The sequence below is a fragment of the Onthophagus taurus genome, chromosome 3 (assembly GCF_036711975.1).
Source record: "Onthophagus taurus isolate NC chromosome 3, IU_Otau_3.0, whole genome shotgun sequence".
NCBI classification, from domain to species: domain Eukaryota; kingdom Metazoa; phylum Arthropoda; class Insecta; order Coleoptera; family Scarabaeidae; genus Onthophagus; species Onthophagus taurus.
Genome location: NC_091968.1, coordinates 29,699,709 through 29,722,877, shown reverse-complemented (window position 1 = coordinate 29,722,877; position 23,169 = coordinate 29,699,709). Strand labels below are relative to the sequence as shown.

At 34.8% G+C, this 23,169-nt stretch overlaps 1 protein-coding gene across 3 annotated transcripts; it reads right to left on the bottom strand.

Annotated features, from left to right (window-relative positions):
- Nucleotides 1-1,598: 1,598 nt before the first annotated feature.
- On the bottom strand, nt 1,599-23,150 carry LOC111416105 (Sterile20-like kinase). 3 transcript variants are annotated; one of them, XM_071194764.1, is made up of 11 exons: nt 23,005-23,150; nt 22,065-22,660; nt 15,890-16,344; nt 15,777-15,822; nt 15,652-15,689; nt 15,461-15,536; nt 15,307-15,410; nt 14,658-15,251; nt 11,885-13,690; nt 6,929-7,168; nt 1,599-2,301 (listed from the first exon to the last, which is right to left on the bottom strand). In XM_071194764.1, exons 2-11 carry the CDS (start codon nt 22,585-22,587, stop codon nt 2,149-2,151), a joined length of 4,035 nt encoding a protein of 1,344 aa, XP_071050865.1. In that variant the 5' UTR covers nt 22,588-22,660; nt 23,005-23,150; the 3' UTR covers nt 1,599-2,148. The 3 variants fall into 3 exon arrangements, with proteins under 3 accessions (XP_071050865.1, XP_071050863.1, XP_071050864.1); XM_071194762.1 differs by lacking the exon at nt 1,599-2,301 and adding an exon at nt 2,656-6,674; XM_071194763.1 differs by lacking the exons at nt 1,599-2,301; nt 15,652-15,689; nt 15,777-15,822 and adding an exon at nt 2,656-6,674.
- Between the last annotated feature and the right edge of the window lie 19 nt (nt 23,151-23,169).

Here is a 23,169-nt window from a genome sequence, read left to right as displayed (position 1 = left end):
ACTCGTCCAACATTGGAAGAGTCTTCGGATTGCAGAAAAAGGCAGTTCGTGCACTGTGTGATCTGGAATCGACCGAAAGTTGCAAAGAATCGTTCAAAAGAGAAAAATTACTTACCTTATTTGGGGCATACATATTAGCAACTCTACTATACGTACATTAAAATAAGATCAAATTTACTGAAAATGTATATATCCACTCACACAACACCAGAGAAAAAGAAATGTTGAGACCGCCACTACACAGAATTGAAACTACTAAAAAATATGCTGACTATTGGGGAGTCAAATTCTACAACAAGTTACCCGAAGACGTCAGAAGTAAGAAAATTTTGAGTTTTAAAAAATGGGTGAAGGACTATTTAGTTGCCAAGTGTTACTATTCGTGGTCTGAATACCTTCTTGATTAGTCTTTTAAATAATCTTTATAATAAATAATCTTTCTTTTTTTGTATGACGATTTCTATGTGATTAGTGATATTACATGAATAAATTATTATTATTATTATCCTTACCATGTTCAACGAGTGAAGAACTTGTCGCTCCTGACTACGTTTCAAGAAGAGCATTTTGTGAAGTGATGTTGCAGAAGCTTGCATAAAATCCCATATTTCAAGCTAGTGTTTTATTCACTGACGAAGCTGCTTGTACAAAAGACGGAATTTTGAATTTACATAACAATCATGTTTGGGCGGATGAAAATCCTCACGCTGTTGTGCAATCAAGAAGCCACTATAAGATTTCTGTAAATATTTGGCTTGGTATACTTGATGACCGATTGATAGGACCAACAATTCTTCCTAATCACTTAACTCGTGAAACTTATTTGAACTTTCTGCGAAACATTTTGAAAACCTAAATATAGTTCATGCATAATGGCGAGTCTGCACATTTTGCGATCATTGTTCATAATTATCTTAACTGAATTTTATGGAAGATGGACAGGAAGAGGAGGTTTAATAGTTTGGCTACCTAGATCACCTGATTTTAATCCACCAGACTTTTTGCATGGGGTTACTTAAAATCATTAGTGTATTCAGCACCTGTTAATAACTTGGAGGATCTCCAGCAAAGAATACAAAGCAAATGAGAGACTATTCGCCAATTTTCAGGAGTTTTTGAAAGAGTGCGCGATCCTTTTGTACGAAGATGTGAAGTATGTCTTCAAATGGAGGGAGATCGTGTAGAGCATTTACTTTAAGCATTTTATGTTCTGTTTGTATTTTTCCCAATTAAATAAACATTTGATGACCAAGACGCTTTACACTGGAACCGTTTATTATCTTGATGAGAACTATAAGTGGGCAAAATATCCGAACACAATTCTTAAACACCTGGTATATAGCAACAGTGCTGGTGTAAAACTAGAACTAACACTTTACCTAGAACTAAAATCATTCTGGTTTAGCCCTCTTTAGAGATATGCAGCTAAAACCAAATGATTCTAGTTCTATAGCGTTAGTTCTAGTGCTAGTGTAAAACTAGAACTACCACTAAACCTAGGTCTAGAAAGATTCGGGTTTAGAAACACAAGTTACGTAATAAATAATAAAAGTATTTAAAAAATTTGTTTTTATTAAAAGGTTAAAGAAAAAAATAAATGGTATATATGAATTTATTGATGTAAGTAGTAATGCACAATATATATACGGTATAGACAATATATATATATATGGTACTATAAGTAGAAAAAATATATGTATAAACGCATCACTCACTCCGAGTCCTTGTTGTTGGGGTATAATTGACTAAATGCTTTCCGCTATATAAATCTAAATCATATATTATTATATTATAGCAGTATTTATATTATGTACATTACACGACAAAAAAATCTAATTCAATTTCATTCTTTTCGGACGATTGGCTAAGTATGGCCAAAAATAGGCACTTTTTAAACCAATTCTTAATTTTATCTTTTTTTTTACAATCGAATCTGAATGTTAAATTCTACTTATAAAGTGTTGGATAAAAATACTTTTTTTTAATTCCTTTATACAAATAATTTTAAACGCTCAGTCAGAGAATCAAAAAGAAACTTTAATAAACTAAATATAAATCATTATCTCTTAAATGGCTACGTTAAACTCGATAAATCAATATTTTTTATATACACGTTTTAACGAGAGTATTTAATTTTTTTTTAATTAATTAACCTTCCGAAACCGATGAGAGGCTGCTACGTGTCGATCCAAGCCCCTCGGGGTGAAAATCCGTTAAATCGGAAGGTAAACACAACGGAGAAATCGGCCCGTAAACTCGTTCTTGTTCCTCCAGTTGGTATTGGAAAGTTTCTTCGATTTTCTATTCATTAAAAAGTGATGTAAGATTTATTTATAAAAAATCAATAACATAAACTACGTTTAAAGCAACCAACCTTTAGCTTTTCGGTGATTCAAGACGAAGACAGATGTAGAAGAAAAAAAAAGGAAAAATTTTAAAAGCATTAAAGACAAAGACACAGAAAATAATAAACGAAAGAGAAAAGCTAAGGAAAAAAGGAGATTTTGTTAAATATAAATTTGTTTTAAAAAGAGGAAAAATTAAAATGGTTTAGTAATAAATTAAAGGAAACGAAAATCACATACATAAATTTGTTTTGAACCCTTTTTTGCAAAAAAAAACGAACCAAAACATGTATAACATATAAAAAGTGAATAATAAAAATATATTTATTTTTATAAGTCACGTTATTTAACTCTTTGTTAACTGCCTGAGTATCCAACAAATAATCACTAAAGGTTTTTATTTTAAGCATTCAATAAATTTCACTTAAGATGCAATATACAAAAATATATTTCCATAGAAACCTTACTTTGTCAAACATAAAATGCAACATGTCTGAATATTTCTAGTTCTAGGTCTAATGTTAGTTCTAGTGACAGTGCAAAACTAGAACTAAAACTATACCTAAAACTAGAATCATTCAAATGTTTCTGGTTCTAGGTCTAGTGTTAGTTCTAGTAACAATGCTAGTTTAAAACTAACACTAGGCCTACAGCTGGAAACATTCGGATTTAACGGTGCGTCTCATAAAACGGCTGAAAACTCAGAGTTATGATAAGGATGTTACTTTTTTCCAAACAAAACTTTTCCTTTGCAAAACTACCCAATGCCTGTACTATTAAGCTGTGTTGCATTTTATGTGGGACAGTGCAAGTGCGTAGTAGTTTCGTAACTATGGTTACTGCATTCATATATTGCGAATTATAGTAGACGCCACGAGAGCTGGCAGTAAATCATCAGTTTCCGCTCTTACAATGCCATACGTAGTTCACAAACCGCTAGAGAGTAATGTGTGTTAGAAAGAGATAGCATTATTTTAATATGTCTCCTGTACAGGGTGGTTCAAATTCGATGTCCGAATAGGCTATCTCGGAAACTATAAGAGCTAGAAAAAAAGTAGCTTACATGTCTTGATCTCTTTTTTTAAATAAGTTCCAATTTCGAAAACCTCAAAACGCTATCGTCTTTTGTTTTTCCCCTAGAGGCCAAAATTGAAAATATCGTAAAACCAGCAAGTGCAATTATCTTGGTTATTATTATAGCTGGAGTATTATAACTAAGACATTATATGGACACTTTTTTACAGAGAATTTGATGACGTAGTCAAAAAATTTTTTTCGGTTTTAGATTTTGAGATATTATCACAATGTTCGTTTTTTTAAATGGAAACAACCACCGATTATTCGCTTATTAAATTCGTTATTTTTTTCTGATTATAAAAATGTAGGGTTCGACAGGTCTATTTCTTATTGTTTTAGAATAAAGCTAAAAATTAACTTTTCTTTTAGTGTCTTCCAAGAAGTTAAATTTACAGTTTCCTGTAAATTACGGTACTATAATTAGAAATTAAAAAAACATATTTCTGATATTTGAAACAAATATATTTGTTGAACTATTTAATTTATATATGTAATTATTCAAAAGTTGGAATAGGTTGCATTATTTCACATTTTTTATTAATATTTAATATTATTCTTAAATGACTTAATAAATTATTGATAGATGGCGCAATTTGTTTGTATTAAAAAATTTTCTGATGTGTCACTTTAAAAATCCTGTTTTTAAGATGAATTACGAAAATTTTGAAAAGTTTAACATGTTAGAATGTTACATATTAAAAAAATTATTTGTTTTTAAATACCAGAAGTTATCTTCTTATTTAATTATTAAATTAAAAAGCTAAAAATAAATTTTTTTTTAGTGTCGTCAAAGAAATTAAATTTACAGTTTCCTGTAACTATAACTAAAAATTATTCTACTAAAAATTTATATAAAATTTACTTTATTTTCTAATATGTAACATTCTAACATGTTAAACTTTTCGTAATCGATCTTAAAAGAAAATTTTTGAATACAAATGTCATTTAATTTTAATTTTTTTTTAATTTTTATTTAATAATAATATTAAATATTAATAAAAAATGTGAATTAATGCAATCCATTCCAACTTTTGTGTTAAAACAAATATAAATTAAATAGTTCAACAAATATATTTGTTTCAAATATCAGAAATATGTTTTTTTAATTTTTAGTTATAATTTACAGGAAACTGTAAATTTAATTTCTTTGACGACACCAAAAAAAGTTTATATTTAACTTTATTCTAAAACAATAAGAAATAGACCTATCTAACCCCATATTTTTGTAATCAGAAAAAAATAACGAATTTAATAAGCGAATAATCAGTGGTTGTTTCCATTTAAAAAAACGAAAATTGTCACAATATCTTAAAATCTAAATCCGAAAGAATTTTTTTGACTACGTCATCAAATTCTCTGTAAAAAAAGTGTCCATATAATGTCTTAGTTATAATACTCCACCTATAATAATAACCAAGATAATTGCACTTGCTGGTTTTACGATATTTTCAATTTTAGCCTCTAGGGGAAAAACAAAAGACGGTAGCGCTTTGAGGTTATTGGCATTTGCAGTTTCTCGAAAAACGAGATCATGACATGTAAGCTACTTTTTTTCTAGCTCTTATAGTTTCCAAGATAGCCTATTCGGACATCGAATTTGAACCACCCTGTACAATTCAAATGGCCACGTCGAAAATGTACGTCTGTTCTTCTAAGGGATGTAACTGTATAATTATAACCTCAAATCGAAACGTCTTGTGAGCGTTGTCATGAATCTGTCAGTGTTTTCACAAGCCGAAAATAGCTTTGTTCGTTGGGACTGCACTACTCTGCACGACATGGCACTCGTATGACGTCATAGTGCAATGAAGTGTAAGTCAGTGCAATGTCATGTCAACTTAGTGCAGGTCAGAAAAGTGTATAAACCGTGGTCCCAACGAACAGATTTTTATAAAAAAAGTGTATAATATTTGAAATGGACTAACAGGAGATTGTCAGCGAAATACTCGTGGAAAATGAAATCATTGCAGAATGTTTTTTAGTAGCGATTCATCAATTATTATTATATTATTATTTTTTTCAATTATTAGCGAAATATATTTTCTATACCAAACTACTAACCCTTATTAGTTCTTTCAAAAGTACTACTTAACGTATAAAGAAATCACATGCTAAATTGCACCAAAATTGATAAACAGTACTTGCAAAAAAAAATTTGGGGTGGTGAGGGTAGTTAACACCAGCCACCCCTAAATAAGAAAAAACACAATATTTTTAAATGTACTATAAGTGTATTTAATGCCGCCAAAATCGACAGGGTAGTTTTTAAATTATTCCAAAAAAGTAGGAGTAGTTTTCTACTGCCTCTACTGGGATTGAATATACTGTGTTCTCTAATACAACAAATAATAAGTTAATTATTACAAAACACGTTTTCAAATATTCCGCCATTTTAGTTACACTCTGCACTTATTGAACTTAATCGAAAGCAGGTGCAACAAAATCTGCACTAACTTGCACCGGCTGCACTAAATTGCACTGCACCTGGCCCAACGAACAGTATGAATTCAACTGCACTAAACTGCACTTTCCCCAACGAACACACAACATCTGCACTAAACTGCATAGTGCAAGTGAGTGCAAGTAGTGCAGTCCCAACGAACAAAGCTTATGAGTGCAACTGCACTAAACTGCACTGTCCCCAACGAACACACAACATCTGCACTAAACTGCATAGTGCAAGTGAGTGCAAGTAGTGCAGTCCCAACGAACAAAGCTAATGTTTTCTTTGAAAGGAAAATCATTAAATAATATTTTTGACAATGTTTGACATATAACCTCCATTACTAACATAACCTACATTTAAATGTAAATATCTTGATTGATACCATTTTTAAGTGATCTGTCACTGCCAGCTCTCGTGGTTTCTACTATATATGAAATTTCCGGTATATCTATTGAATACATACACGATTAACGTAGAGTTAAAAAATAATAAGACAAATGACACAAAAAAAATAATATAAATGACTATTAAGCATTGGAATCTCGGTAAACGGGATAATAACTGCTAGAAGTCGGATCCCTATCGACGATAATGCTAGTGCTCCAAGATCGCTGATGTCCCCAACTAAGCCGTACCGCCTCGGATAAGCACGGAGTGTTGGGGGTTGATGAGGGCGAGGACGGTTGTTCGTCGCTCGTTTCCGTACAACTAGATTCGCCAGGCGCGGGGCCGCGCAAAACGAATGGAGGTAAAAATCGGTTACACTCCGCCGACAAAAATTCTTTTCGTAACTCCTCTTCAACACGCTATAATTACAAGTTTTGATTTCGATTACATCTTCTTCTTTTTATTCAACAAAAAAAAATTTTGTGTCTTGCTGTTTGTTTCTCTTCCACAAATTCTTTTTTAATTTTTTTAATTAATTATTTAATTGATTAAAACAGAAAAAAAAAAAACAAAATAAGCGCGATTTTAATAAATGAGATATTAAAAAAATAAAAATAGATGTGTTAACGTGAGAAAGATAGTTAAAAGTAAAAATAAATAAATAATTTTTTACCATTTTTCGTGGTTTTAATTGCGCCTTCCATTCGCGCAATTCTTTTGTAAACGCCTCTTCGCGTTGTTTTAGTTTTAACGTTTCGTGTTCCATCAACATTTTTCGTTTCTCGTTTTGAAGCTGTTCCAATTCTTTTATTGTAGCTTCGTTCATCGCTCGGAGTTCTTCGAGTTGTCGTTGATGTTTTAATTCAAATCGTTGTTGTTCAGCTTGGTAACGCCTTTTTTCTTTCTCTTGAAACTACAAAACATTATTTTAATTAATACACTTAGCGTCATTAAAAAACGCATCACCTAAAATGATGACAACTTTCAAACTGCAATAACTGTTGCTCACAATATGCGAATGTTTCGCAATTATCAACATTTAGCGAATATTTCTAGTTCTAGATCTAGTGTTAGTTTTAGTTTGATAAAAATATGCAACATAGTGATAATGACATATAATGATATAGCTAGCGCTACCTACCACTGTCACTAGAACTAACATTAAGCCTAGAACTAGAAACATAACAACAATAAAAAGTTGAACAAAAAACAGAAGTGATCATAACTTTATGTTTAAAATTAATATTAACCTTCCGGCGGGCGCGCTTGTGTACAAAGTACACACAATTGTGTTTAAGGGGTAGAATGACGTAATTTCCGGAGAAATAAACCTTTCTTTAGCAGGTATTCCTTTAGAGTTAATTTGTCTTTTGAAGGCTACGTTTGAAAATTTTTTGAGAGGCTTAGAAATTACAAAAAAAAATAAATTAGTGAGATTAAGTGAGTTTGTGTACAAAATACACGTACGCGCCTGTTCGTGTTATTGTTAATTAATTAAGGTAGGTTAATATTTTGAAATCTTTATTTTTAAAACACGAAATTAACGCTGAAAACTTAGGATTTATTTAGTTAATTTTTACCTGAATGATCTCTTTATTTTTATTCAGAATGTCAGGAAATGATAATTTGAGAGATGGCTTGTTAGATTTTTTGGAAGAGGAACCTAAGGAAAGTATCGACGATAGCGATATATCCGATAAAGAAGAAGAAATTGTGCAAAGTGAACATGATAGTGACTCAGAGCAGAGTGCCAATGAAACAGAGGAAGCACACACAAGAAGTGGTGACTTTTTTCTAGGAAGAGGAAAACCGAAAGTAATAAAAAAGACAAGTTCGGCGAGCAAGTCTGAGGTAAACCAACAAGATGACGAATCATTGAAATGGTATAAAAATCCTAATAAGCGACCTTCGAAAATTAGGGGTAAAAATATCGTAACGAAATATCGTGACGAAATAAGTGCATTTCAAGCAATTATTACTCCAAACATAATCAACGATATTGTCCGATATACAAATAAATACATCGAATCCAAACGTAATACGATTTCATATTCGAGGGAACGAGACTGCCAAAATACAACAATTTGCGAAATATTAGCTTTATTTGGAACTCTTTTCTTGATTGGTACGAAGAAAGGATCTCATGTAAACGTGATGGATCTGTGGAATAGTGATGGCACCGGCATTCAAATTCTCCGAGCAGTAATGGGTTCCAAGCGATTTTTATTTCTGTTGAGAAGTCTTCGTTTTGATGATAAATCAACAAGGAATGAAAGGAAGAAAACAGATAAGTTGGCTCCAATCAGATCAATCCTTGATTCCTTTGTCAATAATTGTAAAAACAGTTATAACGTTAGCGAATATGTAACCATTGACGAAATGTTGCACTCGTTTAGAGGTAGATGTAGTTTTGTGCATGTGCGATGCCAAATCTTTTTATACCAGCAACTTTGAAGTTTATTGTGGGCAACAACCAAATGGAATTTATAAAGTTTCCAATTCACCCATCGACATTGTGAAACGGTTAATAACACCAATTGAAAATTCTGGTAGAAATCTAACGACGGACAATTGGTATAGTAGCTTAACCTTAGCTAAATATCTTCTAGAAAAAAAAATTACTTTCATCGGAACATTACGTAAAAACAAACGTGAAATTCCTCCGGAGTTTTTGCCAAATAAAAATCGTCAACCTCAATCATCTTTATTTGGCTTTCAACAAGATACTGCATTAGTCCTTATGTCCCAAGAAAAAACAAAGCCGTTATATTATTATCAACGATGCACGACTTACCGGAAGTTGACGAAGAATCTCATAAACCCTTTGATTATATATAATATGGATTGAGCTAACTGAATATATCTACTAACAAAAATGTGGCTCAAGGTGAATAGACGCAGATGGAAAGCGATAATGTGAAAGTGTAACAAAGATAGACATAAAACGGTACTAAACAGACGGGCGCATGCGCACAAAAGTGTCAAACCTGACGTTTATCGTTTTGTTGTGTCACAGCCAGTCACACCGTTATGTTTAAAAATGTATTGTTTCGTGTGCAAAGTTCGCGATAATACAGTTTCACATCACCTGTAAGTATTATAAATGTTACTTCTAATTGATAGTTTTTTATCTTATAAATTAACGCACGCCCATTATAATATGTCAGTACGCTTCTATATCTATCTCGGTTCGATCACCTTGCGCAAGCTATCTCTCTCGTTGGCTCAATCCATATTACCGTATTTTCTCGAATCTTATCCGCACTCGAATCTAATCCGCACCCCGATTTAAAAAATGCATATTGGTAAAAAAATTTAGTTTGCGAATGTAATCCGCATCTTTCTTTAAGCAATTCGACAACATCAAAACGATGCGATGCTTGTTGTTAACCATAAATATATATTTTTTCTGTTGACTGACACTGATGCACCTAAAAAAACCTTGGTTACGACGAGTTTTTATTAGACTAGACTTTAAATTTACCAAGCCAGAAAAAATTGGAAAATAAATAGTAATGCCTAGCACGAATTTCGTTCATATACTGCCCTCGTAGTAGCTCGAACGTGGTGTGTGCTAATTACTAAGCAAAAATCTAAGAGGTTCTTCTATACAGCAAAGTTTAAAGAGATGTTATTAAGTTAGCGTTAAGGAAATCGAAAAGCTGATACAATTTTTGCTGTTAATGAGAGTAACGTTGCGGCTGTTGCGGAAAGACAAGGTAGCTATTGCAGACTGTGAGGCATCGTGCAAAAAATGTACCGGGCCAAAGAAGAGACGATTTCATGAAATTGACGAGGCAGTTTTCTAGTTCTCTCAAGAAAAACGAAAGGAAGGACTAAAAAATTTTTAATACTAGCAAAGGTTGGATTGTGGGATTTATGCGCCGAATGGTGTTATCGTTGAGGCGCAGAACTACAATTTCCCAAAAGCTCCTAATGATTCTCAAGAAAATTTCAATTTGTCTGAAACTGTAAATGTCAACGAAATGGTAGTATATCTGGATTGCCACCCAATTACACACTGGAAAGAAGAGGTGTGTGGGAAATTTCTTTGTAAATGAGTGGTTGCGAAAAATTGCGCATAACATTGATGCGCAGTAACAAGTGATAGGGAAAAATTGCTGTCATTATTAATATTGAGAAAAAAACCATTCTGAAATCTGAAAGATTTCCTGAATGACGTCCTAGTTAAGGCACAACAAAAAGGATGGATAATGGAAAAGCTGATGATGGAATGATTAAGACAAGTATGGAATCTTAGACCAGGAGGATTATTAAATAAGGATATGAATTAATCAGAGACTGATTGCCCTTGGTTTAGACTTCTTGTCATAATAATAATACCTGGTGGAATAACATCCATACTACAACCTGTGTATGTATATGTATATTAACAAACTCGAGAATTAATAAAACCGGGAGCAATTAAAGGAGCTTCTGAACTTGTTCAGTGAGTGTAGGCGACATGGAAAACGATCCCTGAAAACAATATTATAACATCATTTAAGAAGTTTTGTATAATCCGAATTGATCTGTATTGATCCGAAGATGACGTAATATGGGAAGAACATGATACATAAAAATGTAAATATCGTTCTAAAACCCTTAATAAAGTGTTATTGTTATAATGTGATTTTATTTTACTATTTTCCAAATTGCAACTATACGACTGCGAATCTAATCCGCACCCGATTGTAATCCGCATTTGATTTTAGAGCACATAAAATTTGTAAAAAGGTGCGGATTACATTCGAGAAAATACGGTATATATAATCAAAGCATAAACCCGAAATAATTTTAAGTTATAATCAAACAAAAGGAGCAGTAGATACGGTTGATAAGATGTGCGCTGCCTACTCTATTTCGAGGGTCACTAGACGATGGCCATTAGCCCTGTTTTTTACGCTGCTAAATATAGCGGGAATAAACTCGCAAATATTGTATTTTACAAAACATTCTACTGGAAATCAGTGTCGTCGAAGAATTTTCTTAAGTAATTTAGCAATTGCTTTAATGAAAGAGCAACTAATTATGAGAGCTCAAATAATTTCGCTGCCAAAGGATATTCGAGCGTTTTTGCAAATATCCTACATGGGCGCTGAGTGCGGGACGTCGGAAACACAACCAACTCAATCTAAAAAACGAGGGAGGTGTAAATTGTGTACAAATACAAATACTACACAAAAATGTTGTAAATGTAAGCAATTCATATGTAAAAAACACTCAAAAACTATGATAACTTGCTCGACTTGTGAAATGCATTCAGACTCTGACTCATAATTGATTTATTAGTTGTTCATTATGTTATTATGTTATTGTAAACACATAAAATATAACAATAAAGTGTCGTGTATTCTGTGTATTGTTTTTTTTTTGTGAATTAACATGTAAATTTCCCCCAAAAGAAAAAATTTTCCTATGTGTACATTGTACACTACGCGCCTGCTCGTGTAATAAAAATAGGCGCGCCTGCCGAAAGGTTAAAAACACGCATTAGCGTTATTCACCATTGCTGAAATTGAAGAGCGCCAAAATGGGGCTTTCAAATAAAAAAAAACTTATTGAAATCGAGCAATATGTTCAAAAGTTATTGCAGTATATTAAAATTAACAGTAAAATAATAACCAACCTCTTTTAGTTTACTTTTTTCCATATCACTATCGGTAGCGCCCGATATCGAAATCCTCATCGATTCCCTAAACATTAACTCCCTAGCTTTCATTTCCTGCCGAATCCTTTTCGGTAAATTCCTTTTCTCAATGTTTTGTTTTTTCGTTAACTCCTCCTCCTTTCGTTGTGATCTTCGTTTAACTTGATCCATTTCTTTATCGTGACGCACCAACATTTGATGCCGTTGTAAAAAGAAGATATCTTTTAATTGCCTTTTCATCAATTGGTGTTTTTCGTGAATTTGTTTCTCTTCAATCTCCCAAAGTGCGGCCTCTCTTGTACGCGTTAACTGTTGCTTTTGTTGTAAAAATTGTCGCTCCATCAACGCAATTTTCTCCCGGTGGGAATCGGAGAGTCTTCGAAGGGAACTTTCGTGGTTTTCATTTAACTTTTCTAAAAATGATTTTTCCCGGTCGAGATGTTCCGCGTCTAATTTCTCCCTGCGCAATTTAAACTCGTTTTTACGACTGTCTTTAGGTAACCGATCGATTTCGGCTTTTAATAATCTCAATTCTTGTTTTAAACCTTCTCGGAATTGTTTTAATTCGCGTTCTTGTTCGGCGCGAATTTTTTTCGATGCGGCTCTCATGTCGGCGTCTTGTTGAGCTTCCGCCCTTTCGACTTGCATTTTTTGTTGACGCGATAATAATTCTAAATCATTTTCGTAAGTTCGTTCCAAACTTTGACGTTCCTGTTCGAAACGTTTATCTTGTTGTTCAATCGCGATGTTTTCTTTTAACGCTAATTCTTGAAATTGTTTCTGTTCTTGTTTTTGAAGATATTTTAATTCCCTCAACTCTTGTTTTCGATCGGCTTGAGGGTCAATACTCAAATTATCTTCATCGCCATAAATAACTTTAGACGTTGTTGTTGTAATCAAAACCCCATCAACCATAAATTTTCGCGTACGTTTTCGCGTTTTTCTATTATGTATGCTAGCACTGTCTTGTTCTTTTTGATTGTGGTTATGATGGTGGTGACTTGGCGCAGGCTTTTTTCTTAAAATAACCGCTTCTTCTTCAGTTTCCCCCGATTCTGATAGTTGCTCTTTATCTTTGCTACTTCCCCTACTATCGTGACTAGCCAAAGAAATACTTTCAATATCAGAATTTTTTGAGACCGAAATCGGTCTCCGATTTGAATCACTACTCCTTATAGAACCACAATCACTATGCGATCTCGAATCAATCGTGTTACAATCAATGTTGTGATGGTTTCCGTTTAAATGTACAACTTGTCCGTTGATTTTGTTGATTAATTTCGGTGATGAAGTCTCTAAAATAATCTCATTATTACTTCTGGTGCTTAATTTTCCGGAACTAGAATTTGATAAATCACTCGTTGAACCTCGTTCCTCATTAAAAACACACGAAGAACCCGAATCTTTAACTTGAACTTTCTCTTGATCAATTTTTACTACGGAAACATGACTGGTATCAAGAAGTAAACGTGAAGAATTGTTTTCATTGTCTGCGGACACATCTAAACCAGAATCGTTAACGACATAACTCGAATCGACGATTAAAACTTCGCTTTCGTCGAGTTTTTTAAGGGGTTTATCGCGAAATTCACTTGGCGGGGGATACTCTAACGAATCTAAAGCGTGACTACTATATTCGTCGTCTGACGATTCGATGTGCGTTTTATTCGTTTCATTCGCAACGATTACTACTTCATTTCCACTGTGAGTTGAAGATGCGGAAGAATGTGATAAACTTTGTAAATTGTCTATTATTACTGGTGGGTGAGTTGTAACAACAGTAACCTAAAAAAATTAACAAATTAATACAATATAACCACAATACCTCGTTAGAACGGATTTCATCTTATCAATTGTCGCCAACTTCTCGACAATCTGAGAGGTAATGGTAATTTATAAGTGACAGCAGTAACGTAAGGTTAAGCTAACCTTAAATGTAGGAATTAAATTCTTTTTTTTAAGTTTCAATAAAGAATACTTTGAGCTATCTGATGATGAAGAATTTTTGAGCGATTATGATGAGGTTGAAAATGAAATTGATGGTGAATCAATCCTCTGCGACTATGTACACTAAATCACAATTTTATAAAATAATTATAAAATTAATGTCAGTTTGACGTCTATCAAATGTCAATGATAGACAAATTCACAATTTTGACGTTTTGAACATAACCTAATTTAACTTCATTCCTTTTAAAGAACTTTTTTTACAAAATTTTATCATTAACAAAACAATTTTTATATCATACCTTAAAATATTGTCTTTTATCTTCAATTTGTGATATAAATCGTTTCTTAACTACAAAAAATAAGGTCAATGAGATTTTATAATTTTGAGGTTTTCCAACATAACCTAATTCTCCGTAATAACAAATTTTTATAATTAATTCAGCAATTTTTATATAATATTGAAAATAGCGTCTTTTATCTTCAATTTGTGATATAAATCGTTTCTTAAGTCCAATAAACAAAGTCAATAAGATTTTTTAAATTTTGACGTTTCTGAACGTACCCTAATTCAACTTAACTCCTTTCGATCAAAATCTTTATATTATATTATGAACCATAAGTCTCAAAGTAACAACATTACAAAACACGAATAGAATAAATTAAGCATTTGCTAATTCAAATTGTGAAATTAGTAGTTGCCTACTCATGTGTGATGTCACGAACAAATATATAAATGTGGATAGAATTTCTGTCCCCATATTAATCCGTTATATCGAGGTAGTTTAATTTTATATATTTTTACCTGACTTATATTAGAAGCTAAACTATTAGACGGATCACTGCTATCACTAATAATAATAGTTGAAGTATTCATTTTCCCCCGGCTTTCTTGGGATGTAGAAACAACAACGAAACTTCCATCATCACTTCCACTACTAACAACAACTCCCTCCATTTTTTGCCCCCCAATACCAGCATCGAGTTCCTCTTTACTCCCTGATAATAATTTATGAAACACTGCTTCTTGAAAATCTTTATCTTTGCTAACTCGTTTTTCAATCGCCTCAATTTCCGCTTTAACTGATGATTGTGGTTTTTCTTCTAAAAGCGGTGGAGGGGGTGGGGTTGGAATAGGAAGTGGTGGCGTTGTTGGGGGGCTTAAAGGAGAAATTGGGGGTGTTGGTAAAGTTGATGGTGGAAGTGGTGGTGGAGGAGGAGGTTCTTCTTGGATTTTTAATGGTTCCTCTTCCTGAATTTTTGGAGGTTCTTGTGGTATTGGTGGAGCTGGAGGAGGGGGTTCTTGTTCTACCGGGGGAAGTGGAATTTGAGGAATTGGTGGTAGTGGTGCTGGTCCTTTTTCGCGCGATGTTTTACGATGAGTTTCGGATTCTTTCTCCTTAAAAATAACGAACAAAATTAATTTTTATATTAATAATTTTATTAATAATTACCTTTTTATCACTTTCCGTAGAAATTTGACTGGTCGATGATTCCACCGAGATCTCCTTCTTCAATTTCTTTGAATCATCCCCGATTATTTTTACTTCTTGATTACCTAAACATTAAAATAATAAATATTTTTGATTAAAATTAACTAAAAATTACCTTTAGCTTCAACTTCACTACTTTGTACGGATGCTGTATCATCTTCGATTTCTGGTAACTGAGATGTACGATTGTCCTAGAAATAAATTAACGAATAAGAGGGAGCTTAAGAGTGATGACTCAAGAAATCAATTGAAGCAATTAAACCCATTAACCTTGATTATAGAGGTCAAGGTTACATTTTTTCTTACCTTTTTAACCGACTGAATAGGAGTACCAGGTGAGCCGCATGCACAATAACAAAGCTGTGATAATATATGACGCATTTTGCGCGAATTTTTTTAATTTTTTAACTTTATCAGTTTACTAAACTTACCAACTCTTTGGTATAAACCCTTATTTTTTTTAGATTTTTTTCCGCGCTGCTTACAAATAAATTCATAAGTTTACAAATAAACAACCGCAACAAACAAAATTTAAAACAATTACCTCCGAATCTTCATCAGTAACTTCTTCCTCAACAACCTCGGCTTTATACTCCAATAAAAGATCTCGAATCGGTTTCGAATCAAGCGTACAAGAAATAAAACTATGCCGTAACAGATCTTCGCAATTCGGCCGCTTCTGGGGATCCTTAATCAACGATTTCGCGATAAAATCCGCAAATTCCTTGGACCATTTAGACGGTTGCTCCAATTTGGGGGGCTCGCTTTTTTGAATCTTAAGTAGAACCCGCATCGGCGACATCTCGTGGTTAGGCGGTTCCATTTGGGCGAATTCAATCAGGGTTATACCCAACGACCAAATATCCACTTTAAAATCGTAGGGGTTATCGCGAAAAGTCTCGCACATTACCACTTCCGGTGCCATCCAGTACGGCGTCCCGATGAACGTATCGTGTTTTTGGAGGGTATTTTTATTTTTTGCCGATACACCAAAATCAGCTACAACAAATTATTCTTTGAAATAATTTTTATTTCATTTTTTTTAGGTTATGGTTTTTATTAATTTGGCGAATAATTTCTTTTCAATCAAAATGGCGGATGGTGTGCGGTAACCTAGCAACGCATAGGGTGCCGATAACATCATTCATCGGGTTTAAATTTAACACAAAACTTTGAAAAAATCGGCTATTTACTTAAATAAAACGAAAGCGAAGGCTGAAATCGAAGCATAAAGTGCTTCAGAACAACATTGATAAAAAAAATTGTTTAAAATTTGATTTAAAACCAAAAGTAAGTGTAAACAGCGCCCTCTGTTGCTCGATTAACTTATTAATTTAAATTTATGTTTATTTTAGATAATAAGATAATAAATAAGACAAACTGTTCTAAGTTAATGGACATCGTAGCCAAGACGCATTAATAATTAATAACATCAAAATGTCTTGATTTATTCGCAACTAATATACCACACTGATTAGTGGACCCTATGTATACAGGGTGATTCATAACTCGTGTCTGGTGATCCACCTTGCATTAAAATGCTTGTTTATTTATTTTATTTATTTATTTATACAAATGGATACAGAACGGGACAAACCCTATAATACTGCATCACAACATTGACATAAAGAAATCAAACAGAAATATCAGCGCAATATAAGCCAGAAAAAATACATACAGAGACGCAAACCAAATGAAAATTATACAAAATGAATAAAAAAAAAAAATATATATATATATATATGTATATGAGTAACAATTGACGAGTGAAATTCGATTAAATTTCGATTAAATTTAATGTAAAATTAGACAAACTATAATCAGACCAGTCCGGTCGGCGAGGCCAGTGCATCAGTCGTTACTATTGCAGGTGCGACGCTGATGGAGGGACAGAAACCGTAAAGAAGCACAAGTAGAGTCGTAGTCATCATACACTAGATGAGATTTATAACACAAGTACTTCAAAAATTTTCTCTGAACCCGCTCCAATCTATCGATATGTATGTGGTAATGAGGATTCCACACAACGCTACAGTAGTTTAGAATACTGTAAACATAAGCAAAATACAGTGTTTTAATTGCATTTATGTTAGAAAAATGCTCAGTAGACCTAATAACAAACCCCAACATGCGCCAAGATTTATTAACTACTCCATCAACGTGCTCTCTGAATAACAGTTTCTCGTCAAACATGACTCCCAAGTCCCTAATACAGGATACTCGTTGTATACCATCCCGATCAAAGTTGTAATCGAAATGAATGACATTTGATCTTCTACTAAAAGTAATAACATTGCATTTTGATCGGTTAAGCGTCATGAAATTAGCTTCGCAATACTGTTGCAACTCAACTATGTCCAACTGAAGCTTCGAGCAGTCGCGCGGCGACGTGATACGCAGAAAAAGTTTAAGGTCGTCAGCATACATTAAACATTGAGCATGTTTAATAAATAACAGAGAAGATATCGTTAATATAAATAGTAAAAAGTAGCGGACCAAGGTGACTGCCCTGCGGGACCCCAGATGGAACCTGAATAGGGTCGGATAGATAACCACTCACTGATACAATCTGAGTTCTGCCCGGATATAAGATGCAATCCAACAAAGTAAATTGCCATTAATTTCAAATTCTGCCAGCTTGTTCAGCAGAAGTTCATGATTCACTCGATCGAAAGCCTTGCTGAAATCAGTATAAATAGCATCAACTTGGTATAGTTGTTCAAGTGAGTTAAGAATATAATCCGAGTATAGTAACAAATTGCTCACGACCGAGCGACCAGCGTGAAACCCGTGTTGTCTGGGGTCAATCATACTCTTAACAGCAAAAAATAAACGTTTATATACAAGCCTCTCGAAAACCTTACTGAACTGTGGCAAAAGAGATATTGGTCTGTAATTGGACGCATCATTACGGTTACCAGACTTGAATATTGGTATAACGTGAGCTTGCTTCCAGGCAGACGGGAAAACACAAGTACTTAAGGAGACGTTGTACAAAATAGTAAGGGGAAATGAAAGTGACTTGTAACAATTTTTTTATCAAGAAACCAGGAATACCATCCGATCCCGATCCTCCGGTCCCGTCAATCTCCCACAGTGCCACCTCCACCTCCGCGCGATCAAAACATAAGACTCCAGAACAACCCACAGCAAATAAAAGCACCCTCCATTGAAAGCAGAACTATTAACCTCAAAACAGAAACTAAATACCTAGGGGTAATACTTGATAGTAAACTAAACTGGAACTCACACTTAGACAAGGTGAGGAAAAAGGCCATCATGGCAAACCAGATCTGCCGCAGGCTCCTAGGAAGGAACTGGGGTCTCAAACCACGAATGGCTCATTGGGCCTACGTAGCAATAATCAGACCCATGGTCGCCTACGCCTCATTGGTTTGGTGGCCAAAAACAAAATATAAGACAGCTCAACAACAGCTGGCACAAATCCAGCGGTTAGCATGTCTTAACATAACGGGTGCAATGAGATCCTGTCCGACGGCTGCTTTGGAAGCCCTACTTGGTCTCACACCGCTCCACATATATATACAAAAGGAGGCAGCCTTAAGTGCCTTATCACTGAAAACAGTTTCTTCACTCAAGTTGATGCAGGGTAATCTCAGAGGACACCTCGAGATCCTCAAAGATCCATGTCTAAATCACCTGATTGAAATTAAAACGGACCTTATACCGACGGAATACAATTTCAACCAACCGTATAAGGTCATATTTAGTAGCAGGGATGATTGGGCGAAAGGAGGGCCTCAACTAAAAAGAGGAGCCCTAGCCTGGTACACCGATGCTTCAAAGACAGTAAGATCTGGAGTAGGCATGGGCATCAGTGGACCAAATAGCCACATCAAATTGCCCCTCAGCTCGGACTTAACAATTTTCCAAGCAGAAGTTCTTGCTATAAACTTCTGCACCGCTTTGAACCTACAGAAGGGACAAAAAGGTGCATCCATAAACATTTTCACAGACAGTCGGGCCGCCTTAAAGGCAATTCAGGCCTACACGTGTGGCTCCGCACTGATCAGAGAGTGCACCAACAACCTGAGAGAACTCGCTAGGGGCAATGATGTTACCCTATGGTGGGTTCCAGGTCACAGCAACATTGAGGGCAATGAGAAGTCCGACAAGCTAGCCAAACACGCCCTTCATTGGACCCCAACCTGGATGTGGACTACAAAAAAGCCACCTAAAACAAATAATCAACAACTGGGAGGCTTCAAAGATAGCCTTACGCTGGAAAGAACTTCCAGGCCACAGACAAGCGAAGAGTATGATAACTCCGTCGCAAAACAAAACCAAAGAGGTTTTATGCCTCAGCAAAGGGGATCTAAGAACGCTCTCAGGCTACCTAACCGGCCATGTGCCCCTAAAATACCACCTCTTCCACATTGGACAAGCTGAGGATCAAACTTGTCGACTATGCAACGACGAGTCAGAAACTGCTGAACATATACTGTGCAATTGCGTCGCCAGAGGACGTCTAAGGCACAACGTCTTCGGTAAAACTACCCTGTTACCTACCGACATAAAGGTTCAAGACCTTAGGACAATACTAAGGTTCATTAAGGACCTACATTTGCCCTAAACCTTTGGTGGGCTAAAGTTACAATAGATCTTATAGGTCGCGGTAACGAGAGGGGCCGCCCTCCTCAGCCCGGCAGCAATAATAATAATATAACCCATAGCAATATCACAACGAGCCGGCCCAGCACCCGCCGAAGCAGTGAAAACTGAGCCGAAGCAATCTGAAAATAAAGAGCAAATGTCTTCACCGACCGTAGCAACAGAGTCACCCAGTGTCATCACCGCTGGAACACCACTTGCACCCCTCCTACGCCTAAGGAAAGACCAGAAGTGCTTAGGATTACTTGTAATATTTGATTCTGTACGTTGAATGTAGTTATTATAATCGGTATTAATAAGATGTTTAGCGCGACCCCTCAACAATGAGAAAGACAAATAATCGATCCGGTTCCCATACCGCTTCCACCTCCTGTGGGCCTTTTTTTTCTCACTGAGAACCCTTATAGTGCTAGGTGTAAACCACACTGGGTATCCCCCGGGTCGTTCTTTGAATTTAGGTACATGTTTTTCAATTGCGTACCTCAAATGAAAATAAAAAACATTCAAGAGACGTTCAATGCTGTCATGCCGCAGTTCAGAGTTCCAATTTATTGATGTCAAATATTGGTTAAGTTCATCAAAGTTTGCCTTACGATAGTTATATGTAACATTTGATCTATTATTTAAATTAGGTTGATTAATTGCTGTGCATGAAAATTCGAGGGTTGTGTGCGCTATGTCCTCATGAACCAATGGGTTATCACTCAAAGATATGTTTGAGATCAGGGGAAAATTTGTTAAAATTAAATCAAGCGTGTTATCGAACGCGTTGCAATAATGATTGTATTGATTAAGGCCACACAGGGAAATCGGACGATCGAGCACTGTCGGTACCGATACGAGAAGCCACGCACGAGCGATAAGTGGCATCAAGCGACCAGGTAATTTCTGGTAGATTGAAATCACCGCAAATCAAAAATTTATCGTCAGGACGCTGCTCAATAATTGAGACAAGTTGCTCAATGAAAGAGGCAAGAGCTACATTATCAGATCACATCTTGTTGTCTTAACCAGGCAACAACTCTTCTAGCTGTGTGTGGAGGAGCACCATCATGTTGGTATCAAAGGTCTCTCAGCTGTGACAACTGAACTTAAACTTTGATCAATGAACACAGGTGGCAATAAGTTTCTATTGAAGACCCGAATACCGTTCCGAATGCTGTGCGGATTCTCTACTGAGTACACGCGACTGTTATGCACGTTATTGACATTTATTCGTCAGACGAAACAAATAAATTTAAAAAAAAGGATTTTGCCTATGCTGCTGTAAGAATCAACATAGCAGAAAATAAAATAGGCGGTATAACCGGAAGTGCTAGAAATGTGAAAATATTTTAGTCGAAGAGAACGCAATTGATAATACTTAAGTTTGAATTTTCAAATTTTTATTTTGGCCAGAACGTCAGAAACGTCTAATGACCGTTCTCGCTGAGACATCCTGTATAACCTTATAAACCACAAAATCTCAGTGTTGTGATAATTAAAACCTAAACTAAACGATTACGCTTGTAACAATGCAAATAAACCAGCGTTAATAAACGCTGTGTTTGCGAAATAACGTAATAAAGAGATTAATGTAAACAAAAAGAAATGAATTCCATAAATAAAACATGAAGCGTGTATATTAAGGTCGAGAGAGCTATCCTTATTGACATAACAGTTTTCCTCGAACGGGGTTAGGAGTGAAACTTCAAATAGCCAAGAGAGGCGCGGCTTTGAGATCGGCGAATACCTGTAAAGTCTCTAAAAAGCACGTGGTGTGAGTCAATGTTCAAGGTGGGCGCGTGTGAAGTTAGATGAAAGTCGTACAGGTGTGAGGACGCCTTGAAAATGATGTCACCGATTTTATTACGAATCCGGACATCGTGTTCGCGCGCACTTCCTGTTTAAAGCTGATAAAACGGATTGAAATCATGTGGAAAAAATAGATGAAATAGAAATAAATTTTTTTTTTTTTTATTACTTTGACGCTAATTTTTTATCTAAATATAGGTGTGACCTGTAAGGTTTTGTCATTCAAATATTTAAACCTATTTTTATCTTGGTTTAAATGATTTAAAGGAATTAAAAAATAAATTTTAACTCACCCAATTTAACTCCCCCCGCCATGGTTAATAAAACATTTCCAGCTTTTAAATCGCGATGAATAATATGTGATTTATGTAAAAATTGTAATCCTTTGCACATATTTTGACAAACATAAGCAATTTGCGGTTCCGTTAAAGGTTTTTCAAGTTCAGTCATAATACTGTCAACAGCCCCACCATCACAATACTCAATCAACATCCATAATTGTTGTTCGTGTTGGAATGCTTCGATTAATTCAACAATATTAAAATGTTTACACTCGGTTAAGATATCAATTTCAATCATAAAATCGGAAAGATCATCTTCTCCATCTAATCGACACATTTTGGCTGCAGCAAGCTGACCGGTTGTTTTATGTTGGGCTTTGTACACTTTACCATATGCTCCATCTCCTAGTTCGCCGATCATGTCCCAAAACTCCTCCGGATCCGAGTCCATTCGGACGTTATTAAAAACTTTTTTCTTTTTGGCATCGTTGCCCCCAATGTGTAACACTTTCTTTATGTTACTTAAAAAAGACATTTTGAGTTCGTTGTGGGGTTTCTTTTTGAGGTTATTTTATTATTTTTAGTGCCATTTGAACGTCTCGGTGGATCTATAAAGATTTAAGCTTGATTTTACTTCTTGTATTAAATTAACACTAAATAATCGTTCTTTTTAAACAAACCCCTAAGATTCATCCCATTTTTTTTCTAAAAATTTACGAAAAAAATCTATTGACTACTTCTACTAATACTCTGAATTGATTTAATTAAGCGAGGATATTCGATTAGCACAGGAGTTATTTACGTCGAATCGGGGGGCTCCGGGGTTTAGAAATTTAGATTTTGAGAACGTAGGTTCGATTTTTAATGCAGTGAAAGGAATTTGCACGTCAGTGTATGCAAAATCGCTACAGCTAACATCGGCCGATTTTACATTTCAAGAGTACAAACTTACATTTTTCTAATTGGCACGGAATCCACACTCAACACTGGATTTAAATTACACCTTTTCTACACGAAAACACCGTGTTTTTATCACATTTCATACACACTTAGGCGGCCATATCATTTTTTACTAGTTACTAGTTAGCAGTTACCTTTACAGTGTTGCCACGCCTCT